The 12,303-nt window shown below is 40.5% G+C and overlaps 1 protein-coding gene across 1 annotated transcript; it reads left to right on the forward strand.

Annotated features, from left to right (window-relative positions):
* Positions 1-291: 291 nt before the first annotated feature.
* Positions 292-6,787, forward strand: asb12a (ankyrin repeat and SOCS box-containing 12a). Its single transcript, XM_072271291.1, has 2 exons — positions 292-1,334; positions 4,503-6,787. Exons 1-2 carry the CDS (start codon positions 479-481, stop codon positions 4,634-4,636), a joined length of 990 nt encoding a protein of 329 aa, XP_072127392.1. The 5' UTR covers positions 292-478; the 3' UTR covers positions 4,637-6,787.
* Positions 6,788-12,303: the final 5,516 nt, after the last annotated feature.

The following is a 12,303-nucleotide window of genomic DNA, read 5'->3' on the forward strand; positions in this document are numbered from 1 at the left end:
CCAACTTTCCGCTGGTATTTAACTGAACATATTTTAGTGGGATTATTGCATGTTCCATTTCTAGTTATCTTTGAATATTCCTTGTCATTTCAATTAACCCTCTCATACATTCTTCTCCTGCCTTCAATCAAGTAGACAGGCACAGACACATTGCCACCTATCTATATTTACTCACACTGGTAGGGCTGACCAAGTAAGGAAGGACAAGGAGGCTAAATTTAGCCTCCTCTGGAGATCTATGCTCTGAAGCATTTGTTGTAGTATTTGCGTAGGTTACTAGCCACAGCAAGCAGCTTGGATCAATTTAAAAACTTTGGTCGCAGAAGCACATTTTGGAATCCTTTCTTTTACATTACTTGATCACTTTAGAATTGATGGTGCACTGTGGTGTCAAACTCCATTTGGTTGCTCCTTTACATCAGCAGCTATCTTAATGCAGAGGAAAATTTAAGGGGTGACAGGAACGAACTATGACTGGATGTGTCTGAAACTGAGTAGAAGAGATTTTATTGACATGGAACTGGAGATTACGTGGCCTGTGAAAATGAGCCTGGTGGACATCACCAAGATATTTTCCATGCTCCAGCCAAAAGATGAAGAAATTGACAATGGGGAAATAACTCAGCTGAATCAAGCAGTTTCTAATGATGATGACAAACTGTTAGCTGAACTTTTATCCCAGGAGAGGTATGCAAGATTTATTAATAGCCGGAGTGGCTGGGGTGTCCCGGGAACCCCTCTTCGTCTAGCGGCCATGAGAGGACATCTAAAATGTCTGGAGATTCTGCTAGATCATGGTGCTGAGGTGGATAGTCTGGATGTGAAGGCGCAAACCCCTTTATTCACTGCTGTTAGTGGTAGGCATTTGGACTGTGTCCAGGCCTTGCTTAGGGCTGGAGCTAATCCCAACGGTAGTATATATAACAACAGCTCACCCATTCTGGTTGCAGCCAGAGAAGGGGAAGTGGAGATTTTGAAGGAACTGTTGGAACATGGAGCAGAAGTCAATGTCCGTTCCAAAGCACCAGAATGGGCCTCCAATCCTTGTGCATGTAGTGGTCCCCTCTACCTCTCTTTGGTGTATGGGCACTTTGACTGCTTTCGCCTTCTTCTTTTGTATGGAGCCAACCCAGATTTTAACTGCACTGAGGAGAGACTGCTGTCACGAATTAAGCCACGAAAGACTGCATTGGAGATGTGTTTCAGATATGGCTGTGGGATTGAATATGTCCAACTGCTGATAGACTTTGGAGCAAATGTTTATTTACCAGATTTCACTGCAAATAAAAATATAAACCAAAATGAAGTATTTGAACTTTTAAACCGAGCCAGAGGTAAGCATAAGATTTATTATTTCCATTATATCTAGTTGATTACTTAAAACTAAAGCTGGCCTTTAAACAGTTTTCAGTTGGGGATAGATTTTTGTTTGATTTATGGAGAAGATTTCTGTTCTTTTATTCTCCTAATTGAAATAACTTACAGAATTCAATTATTCATTGACTCAGTTATATTTGTTTGTCATAAAATACAAGAATTGACTTATAAAAAAGTAATTTTATGGTTGAAGTGAAGCCGCTAAACAGGTTTAACGCCTTTAGTAAAGCAGGACAATAAAATACTGGAAGTATATATTCATATCTCACAATTACATCCTGAAAATTTAATTTTGTTCATAATTTGAGAATTAAAAAAGCAATGCATCTCTTGATACGGATTATTGGAGAGGTCACTGTGAGGTCAGAAAAAAACAAAATAAAATTATTTTTGCTGATATAGGAGACATAATAATTATTAGAGATTGGAACAGTAAGTTGCAGGAGAACTTAAATTAGAAATGTGTGTGGCAAATTGAGGCAAATGAAGGTTAATGTGAGGAACTGTGAAGTTGTCCAATTTGGAAGTCAGAAGAAAAAAAAAACTATCCTAAATTGAAAATTTTTGGATGAGGTGAGGTCGTATAAGGTTATAAGGTTAGGGAGCAGTTATAAAGTTATGCTGTCAGGTTACAGTCATAAGGTTAGGGGGCAGTTACTTAATTTGTCAATGCAAAGGCACTTCTTCACAGAGACTGTGGTGCTCTAGAATACGCTCCCATGGAGGGCTATGGAAACTCGATCAGTTGGGGATAGATAAATATATGAAAAATGAAATCAAGCACTATGGTGAGCAAGCACTGAAGAAGAGGAGGTCTGGTTCAGACTAGCTTGAAGATATTGAAAGATGGGTGAGGCTTGAGAAGTCACAGCAAAGGGCTTGAAGGGCTTTTATTCTCTAGAACCATAGAACACTACAGCACAGAAAACAGGCCATTCGTCCCCTCTAGTCTGTGCCGAAACTTTATTCCGCTATTCTCATTGACCTGCACCCAGTCCATAACCCTCCAGACCTCTCCCAGCCATGTACATATCAAATCTATTCTTAAAACTTAAGAGTGAGCCTACATTTACCACATCAGATGGCAGCTCATTCCACACTCCCACCACTCTCTGAGTGAAGAAGTTCCCCCTAATGTTCCCCTTAAACCTTTCCCCTTTCACCCTAAAGCCATGTCCTCTCGTATTTATCTATCCTAATCTAAGTGGAAAGAGCCTATTCACATTTACTATGTCTATACCCCTCATAATTTTGTAAACCTCTATCAAATCCCCCCTCATTCTTCCATGCTCCAAGGAATAAAGTCCTAACCTGTTCAATCTTTCCCTGTAACTCAACTCCTGAAGACCCGGCAACATCCTAGTAAATCTTCTCTGCACTCTTTCATTCTTACTGATATCCTTCCTATAGTTAGGTGACCAGAACTGCACACAATGCTCCAAATTTGGCCTCATCAATGCTTATACAACCTCACTATAACATCCCAACTCCTATACTCAATATTTTGATTTATGAATGCCAGGATGCCAAAAGCCTTCTTTACAACCCTGTCTACCTGTGACGCCACTCTCAGGGAATTATGTATCTGAACTCCCAGATCCCTTTGTTCCTCCGCACTCCTCAGTGCCCTACCATTTACTATGTATGTCCTACCCTGATTTGTCCTTCCAAAATGCAATACCTCACACTTGTCTGCATTAAGTTCCATCTGCCATTTTCTGGCCCATTTTTCCAGTTGGTCCAGATCCCTCTGCAGGCTTTGAAAGCCTTTTTCGCTGTCCACAATGCCTCCAATCTTAGTGTCATCAGCAAACTTGCTGATCCAATTTACCACATTATCATCTAGTTCATTGATATAGACAACAAACAACAATGATCCCAGCACAGATCCCTGAGGCACACCACTAGCCACAGGCCTCCAGTCTGAGAAGCAATCATCCACTTCCACTCTCTGTCTTTCCCCACACAGCCAATTTCGAATCCAGTTTACAACCTCTCCATGGATGCCTAGTGTCTGAACCTTCTGAACTAACGTCCCATGTGGGACCTTGTCAAAGGCCTTACTAATGTCCATGTAGATAACATCCACAGCCTTTCCTTCATCTACTTTCTTGGTAACCTCCTCAAAAAACTCTACAAGTCTTGTTAAACATGATCTACCACGCACAAAGCCATGCTGACTATCCTTAATCAGCCCTTAGCTGTCCAAATACTTGTATATCCGATCTCTCAGAACACCTTCCAATAATTTACCTACTACTGAGGTCAGGCTCACCGGCCTATAATTACCTGGTTTACTTTTGGAGCCTTTTTTAAACAACGGAACAACATGACCTATCCTCCAGTCCTCCGGCACTGCACCCGTGGCTAAGGACATTTTAAATATTTTTGCCAGGGCCCCTGCAATTTCTACACTAGTCTCTGTCAAGGTCCGAGAAAATATCATGTCAGGCCTGGGGGACTTATCTACTTTTATTCTCTGTAAGGCAGCAAACACCTCCTCCTCTTTAATCTCTAAATGTTCCATGACACTACTGCTTGTTTCCCTTCCTTCCATATACACTATGCCAGTTTCCTGAGTATTCCTGTGCCTATTTGCTTATGTTCTAAATATGATATGAAAACAAATACAGTATATATTTTTGGGTTAATTTCTATTCCTCATAGAAAATAAAAGGAAGGGAAGGTTTCATCTCCTGTGTCCCTGTAGATACAGGTGGCATGCATAAGGGAGTGAGAAAGGGTTCCCTATCAATGTAGACGGGGGTTTTCTGGGATACCCTGAAGATGGGAAGAAATGCTTATGTCTATGATTGTGTATATTAACTCTAGGAGACCAGGCATCAAGGGAGGACAAAAATTGTAGTTAGAGCCTTCTAAAATATCCCTGTGAGTCTTCAAGGCAGCAAAGATACCACTGCTGTGGATTCGTATCCTAATTTTACGGCAAAACTCAACACTAATAATCTGATGTGCTCCAACTCGTATAAGAGTTGCAACAGGTACAGAAAAGAGTAAAATGTGAACCTTATGTTCAACAACTATGGTTTGAATTGTAAACAATTATAGTAAAATTGCAAATTTTATTTAGCTAAAACACTGACATAAGCTATTTTTAATTTTAGCTCAACCAAGATGTTTGATGTCACTAGCCAGGATAACCATCCGCAAATATCTGAAAGAGCAGAGCAGACTACATTCCATTGACCAGCTGGACATACCACCAGTCCTAAAAAACTATGTAAAACATCATGTCTGAGCTGACACTCAAGGCACTGCTGGTTTACGTGACATGTGTTCTGTAGCTTTGAGATATATTGGGCCAAAGGTTATCTTGATCATGCCCATTTTTATAACCTTAAAATAGTCAGATCTCATCTGTAAGAGAGTGAGACACTCTCAGTCTCAAATAGTTATGAAATAGTAATGGTTTTGTGTTATATTGTAAAGTTCATTTTCTGCCTCTCAGAAAGCAGAAGAAAGTTCAGGGTTTATTCATCTTTTAGCACCAACATGCATGTATGTAATGTACTAAATTATTGTATAAAACTATTTCTTGAACTGCTTAAAAGTAAGCCTTTATTAAACAGTGGACTTTTACAATGGAATGATTCATAAAACAATTTGTTATAAAAGAAATGACATAAATTTCAACAGGCTCCTACAAATTCAATCACGCATCACTGTTAATTTCAGCACAATGCAATTCAAATGCACTATCAGCAGAGAGAAATGTAGTAACAATAATTTCCAGGACATATCATGTTACATGGAAATTCATGCAGGCACTTCATAGTGTGATTAGCATATGCGCGTTTGATGTGCGCAGAGTTGTCAGGGAAATCATTTCATATTGATCCAGGACCAGCAAACCTTGGCTACTTTCAGAACAACTGTGTTTTCACTGTGCAGCTCCGAGTAGTCAGTAAGGTAAATACTACACCATCCATCAACCTTCTGCATGCTACTCCATGTTCCTCATCCCAAATAGTACTGCTGACCTCCCACAACACAAGAAAATCCGAGCAGGTGTAGGCCACCAGGCCCCTTAAACCTATCACACCATTCAATACGCTGGCCTCAACTCTTCTTCTGTGCAGTACCTGAAATTCTGCAATTCCTCAATCTTTCAAATATCGATCTATTTCCAATTTAACAACATCGAATGATCGGGCCTCCATTACCCTGGGGTGGGGGGGGGGCGTGCAGAAAAGAATTTCGGTCATTCATTACCTACTGAATTAAAAAAAATCCTACAGGTCATTATTTGTAGCTCTGTCCTCTTGTTCGTGATTCTCCCACTAAAGAAAACCTCACAATGTTTATCATGTCAAACCCCTTTAGAATTCTATATACTTGAATAAAGTGACCCTACATTCTTCTAAACTCCAAGATAGACAGAGTCAAAAGGACCAGCCCCCTTGATAGGATAACCCCCTCATCCCAAGAATTAGCTTGCCTTCAATACTACCATATCCCTTATTTAGGTGAAGGGGAGCAAAACTGTGCACAGTATTTCTGGTATGGTCTCATCCTGTACAAAGTTAACAACCTGTCTATCCTTAAAGTCCAATGTTTTTGCAATAAAAGCCAACTACTGTTTGCTTTCTTCACTGCCTGTTGGGTCCGTCTGCCAATATTTTATGCTTCATGCCCTAGAACACCTAGATCCCTCCGAACTTCAATTATTTGCAGTCTGTCACCACTTAGATGATAATTTGCCTTTTGTTTTCTCTTCCTGAAGCACACTTCCTTCCAACACTTTGATCCTGAATGCTGCTCCCTATTCTTAATTGGCCATGGACACAACTGTCTATTCCTCCAATTGGTAACAGACTTTGATTCACTGAACTTGCCCCGACATATCGCCCAAGCCTTTGAAACCCTGAGGCCTCAATGAAAATCTCGATCTCCATTTTTCCTGATTCAATTTCATGACTGGTGATCCAAATCAGCACCTCAAGACACTCTTGATTGAATTAATCTGACATTCCAGACTCCAGTTAGCACTCCATTTGTAGTATCCAAAGGATTAGCTGCATTGCTGCCTCTGTAGTATTCAACACTCTACAAATCCTAAACCACAGTATATTTAAGTAGTCAGCTAGTTCATGAATGATTTATTTGATAAAATTAAGTATATCAAGTAAACAAAAAGGTTCAAACTCCATTTTCTATGTCATATTCATTGATTTGTTACACATACGTGTGAACCGAGTTGTGATGGTTTGTCTAGGTTTCCATGTGAAGACCCTTGCTCAGAACTAAGATTTCTTTGGTGGCCCACAGATCAATTCACAATCCAAAGGCAGAAAACAAAAAAGGGCGTCCATTGAAATAAACACAGTCCCTTTTACATTAAAATATTTACAGTTTGTGCCATAGAATATGAAGAATTTAATAAAGTAATTAAAACAAGAATTTTGGAATTGAGGTGTTTTTAATTATGGTGAAAAATATTGTGCAGTACCAATGCATTGGGTGGTTTATTATTATTGTAACGTGTACCAAGACACAGTAAGATCTTGTTCTGCATGCTGCTCATACAGAGCAAATCATTACATAGTAAGTTGAGGTAGAAGAAGATAAAAATTATTGTCATCGTCACCATTATGACCCATGTCACATGACGTAGGCCAGCGGTCCCCAACCACCGGGCTGCAGATCATGTGCTACCGGGCCGCGAGGAAACCATGTGAGTCAGCTGCACCTTTCCTCATTCCCTGTCATGCACTGTTGAACTTGAACATAGGGTTGCCAACGGTCCCGTATCTGCTGGGACATCCCTTATATTGGGCTAAATTGGTTTGTCCCATACGGGACTGCCCTTGTCCCGTATTTCCCTGCTAAGGTAGAGCATTATGAAACCTTTTGTGTCGAAATGGCGTGAGGCGAAGGAGCAATTACCATTCATTTATATGGGCAAAAATTTTGAGCATTCCCAGACCCAAAAAATAACCTACCAAATCATACCAAATAACACATAAAACCGAAAATAACACTAACATATAGTAAAAGCAGGAATGATATGATAAATACACAGCCTATATAAAGTAGAAATAATGCATGTACAGTGTAGTCGGGAAGATGAAGGCAAAACCGATTTGTGGAAATAATCGGCACGTACGTGCATGCGCACGTCACATCTGTGCACGTCACGCATGTGCAAATAGGTGCCCGCGCAGGGCTTCATGGTCATGGTAGTCTTTCTGTGGTAAAGTGTCCCAGGATTTGACTGCTACTTTTGTCCCTTATTTGGGAGTGAGATAGTTGGCAACCCTAACTGTAAAAGACATGTTGAGGTGAGTTTAACCCTACTTGAACACCTACCCCCCCCCCCACCGGTCAGCCGGTCCGCAAGAATATTGCCAATATTAAACCGGTCCACGGTGCAAAAAAGGTTGCGGGCCCCTGACGTAGGCAATCGTGGTCTCTTGATCATGATTGTTCTTGGCAAAGTTTTCTACAGAAGTGGTTTGCCATTGCCTCCTTCTGGGCAGCATCTTTACAAGACGGGTGACACCAGCCATTATCAATACTCTTCAGAGACTGTCTGACCGGCACGTCATACCAATGGTCGCATATCCAGGACTTGTGATAGGCACCATTTGCTAGTATGACCATCATCACCTGCCTCCACGGCTTCACATGAACTTGATCGGGAGGCTAAGCAGGTGCTACAACTTGCCAAAAGGAGACCTGCAGGCTACAGAGGGAAGGGGCGCCTTACACCTCTTTTGGTGGTCAAACCACCCAGGTTGAACAATTACAATGCAAAATAAAATGTTATAGCTACAGAGAAAATGCAGTGCAGGTAAACAATATGTATTGCCCTGGTTCACATGATTCCTATTTTTTCTCTGTTATGCTTTTCTGTTCTCAGTGCAAGCTGCTTGTTTGGGTTACTGTTGAAAAGAAGAGATAGGAGAAATGTGTGCCATCCAATCGGGATGAATGGATTCAGGGGAGGTTTCTCTGGTGAGGGACACTAAGGTTGGGCTTGGGGCTTTTGAGAGGGGAGAGAGAGAAGACGCCGGAGAGAAGAGATCGGTGGAGTTGACCCAGAGCGGGGCTGTGGCTCAATAAAGCCCGGGGAGATCGAAGGAGGATCGGTGAAGGGGAAACCGTGAGCCTCTACTTGTGCACATTGGACTGTTTCATCTAAAATAGGCCGTTTTCTTTTTTTTTTGCTTTTTCTTTACTAATCCTTTAGTCAAACTAAGAATTATAAAGCTAAATCTTTTAATTGTATGCAGTGTCCTGTCTATTATTCCATGGTACTTATTTGTAACAGGGTAACAAATCACGCAGCATCTACACAAACAGGCAGATTTGGGGGGCTTGCACTTCAATCTCCCACATTTGGAGGGGCCGGAGGGTGCCTTCCCTCGACTTATGCAGCCAACGGAACCAGAGTGTTACAAATAAAGTGCAAGGTCATAACAAAGTAGATTGTGAGGGCAAAAGGCCATCTTATTGTACTCTACAAAATGGAGGATACACTACAGAGATTGAATAACTATGTGCTAAGGTAATAAACTAGTCAATGCTGTTGTTGTAGGTACTTTTGACATTCATTAGTCTGTGAAACCAACTCAATCTCAGTCTACTTTTAAATATCAAAGTTCAAAGTTTAAATTCAATTTGTTATCAAGCTATATATATGTTACCATATATTACCTTGAGATTTATTTTTTGCAGGTATTTACAGGGAAAAAGAAATACAATATAATTTATGGAATATACATAAACAAAGTCTGACAAACAATCAATGTGCAAAGGAAGGCAAATTGTAAAAAAATACTGAGAACATGAATTGTAAAGAACCCTTGAAAGTGAAAGTGAGTCCATCCATCTTACAATCAGTTCAGACTAGTGGTATTTGAAGTTATTCACATCAGTTCAGGAGCCTAATGGTTAAAGGGCAATAACTTTCCTGAATCCAGTGGTGTGGGACCTAAGGTTTCTGTACCTCCTGCCTGATGGTAGAGGCAAGAAGAGGGCAAGGCACGGATAGTGGAGGAAGGAGCTGGAAGTCCACGAGCCTGTCCTCATTAGGGAAATGAAAGTGGAGTGGGTCAATAGCTTTAAATTCCTTGTCGTTAACATATCAGAGGATCTGTTCTGGGACCAGCAAATAAATGTCATCTCAAAGAAGGCACGACAGCATCTCTACTTACTTAGAAGTTAGCATAGATCATAATGCTTTACAAGAACAAATTATACCATTCCACTATGCACTATGTTACATACTTCATGGAGGTCTTGTGACTGTCTTAGGAGGATGATGTAATACTCTTCCGGAGGCCACATGATGTAATTTTCCCACCAGTGAGGTCACATGATGACCTGTTCTCAACAGGTAAATAAAAGAGACCCCTGATGTGACGCAGTTGGGTTTTCAGTTTTGTGTTAGATACTCCATTTTTGCTGCGTATTCGGCTGATGACGCAGTTTCGTTTTAAAGTGGAGTTCTACTTTTTATTATAAGTAGTATTGGAGAGTGAAGACCTTACCAAAATTCAGGAATTCGCCAAGTCGAGTAAAGTTGGTGTCGTTCGGCAGTTTTGTAAAGGATTGACCTTGTTGATTCTTCGGTCAAGAGATAGTGACCTGCATCTGAGATAACTCCTGCCAAAAGAGCAAGGAAGTTTGTGCAAGGTTTGCTCGCCAGAAAAAAAGGTCAGTTCCGTTTAAGCCGTTTTATTTCCATCGCCGTGAATCCTGCGGACAAGGCAAGTTCCGGCTGGGATCAGCAGTAACAACACGTCTTCGAGGAATTCTTTACTTCAGGAAAGTCTCTCCTAATTGACTGCATACATCTCTTGGACTTTCAAATTTACCATTCTAAGAACTGTGTTTGAATTTACCACGTTAAGAACAGTTTTCGCATTTACCCTTTTAAGAACTGTTCCAGAGTTGCCATATAGCAGTTAACTTCTGGTTAAGTTAGTCGATTAAATACATTTCGCTATTTTTGAGCAAAGTTTAATAAATGTTTGTTTGTTTTTATAAAACCTGACTCAATTCTATATTCATTGTTGCCGGTCACGTGACAACTAGGAGCAAGTTACAGTGGCAAATCAACCTTCCAAGCAGCACATCTTTGGGAAACTGATGTGGCCAGAGTTAGTTGCAGCCACACGGTCACAGCAAAAAAGTGCAAACACCACAATCTAGTGATTCAAGAAAATGAATCTCAGGATTGTATCTGGTGACCTATATGGACTTCCACAATAAATTTACTTTGAGCTTTGACAGAAGCAAACCCAGGTCTCTAGCCTTGTGAGGCAGCTGTGCTACTAGCTGCGTTGTTGTGCTGCTCTGTGGTAGAAAAGGCAAGTCTAAGTTATAAACCAAGTTAATAGAACATATAAAACTTGGAACAATACTGACCCTTTGGCTCACAATATTGAGCCAACCTTTTAACCTACTCTAAGCTTAATCTAATCCTTCCCTCCATTTTTCTTTCATCCATGTACCTATTTAAGAGTCTCTTAAATGTCCCTAATGTATCTGCCCCTACAGCAGTGCATTCTATGTATTTACCACTCTTTGTGTGTAAAAAACTATCCCTGACATTGACATCTCCCCTATTTTTCCCTAGTCACCTTAAAATTATGTCCTCTTGTATTATTCAATAGTTACTGTCTCACTGGGAAAAGGACACTGGCTGTCCACTCTCCCAATGTCTCTTATAATCTTATACACATCTATCAAACCTCCTTTCATCCTCCTTCATCCCAAAGAGAAAAGCCCTAGCTTGCTCAATCTTTCCTCATAAGACCTGCTTTCTAATACAGGCAGTATCCTACTAAATCTTCTCTGCACTCTCTAAAGCTTCCATATCCTTCTTATAATGAGGCAACTGGAACTGAAAGCAGAGCTCAGTATATTCAAAGAACTAAGCATTTTGTGACTGAAAGAAAGGAAAAGCAAATGATGTAATAATTTCTTTACTTGTGAGTTTTCACTTTCATATACCCTAATTAATTTCTTTAACATGAAATGGAGTCAATTCACTCAGTTCCAGTATGTTGTTGAAAAGAGCCTTGATGTACCTGAGAATAAAACACCTCAGGTCCCCAGAGGAAAACTTTTCATCTTTGCTTACTCTAGATCTAGAAAATGAATTTCAGGGTTATAAGTGATGATATAGATGTACTTTGATAATAAATTTACTTTGAGCTTTATTTTTCCAGTTGAAGAATAATTCTGTCTCACTTTAAGCGGAAACTTTAATCTCTAGTATTTTTGCCAACTATTCATTATTTCCCAATTTAAAAGAGAAATGATGCTGGTAATAGCTTTCTCTTATAAAGTATTTTTTTAATAAATGAGCACTTTCAAGTACAAACCTCTTCCTGTTTCTCAAATTCTCTTCAAGCATCTTGCATCAAGCCTGCATGATAGTAATTCTCCTACGGCAACAAACAAGATGCTGCAGAAACTCAGCACGTCAGGGTAGAGTGAAAGGTAGAGTGAAATGGCCAGTTGATGTTTTGATTCAAGTCCCTTCATCTGAAAGATAGTGGGAAGATAATTGGTACCAAAAGATGAAGGGAAGGGGTGGAGCAAGACCTCGTCAACAGTAGGCCAATCCAGGAGAAATGGGATGATAGAGAGGAAATAACGACAAAAGCTGAGAGCTGATTGGTGGAGGCGACAAGGACTTCAGATGACGGAATCTGCCAGGAGAGGCAGTGGAGTAGGGAACCAAATAAGGGGGGAGGGGGCGGGGGTGGGCAGATGGGGGAAGGAGGAGGTCTGGTCAAAGGAGTGTCTGGGTGACAGGCAGATGGAGAGGATTGGGGGGGGGTAAGAATCAGAGTCAGAGTCACATTTATTTTCACAAACTTAGGTAAAGGCAAGATTTACTCAATGAAGTTAAAAGTGACAAGCTACCCTGTAGACAACGTTCTAGTA

This window comes from Mobula birostris, chromosome 10 (genome assembly GCF_030028105.1).
Source record: "Mobula birostris isolate sMobBir1 chromosome 10, sMobBir1.hap1, whole genome shotgun sequence".
Taxonomy (NCBI): domain Eukaryota; kingdom Metazoa; phylum Chordata; class Chondrichthyes; order Myliobatiformes; family Myliobatidae; genus Mobula; species Mobula birostris.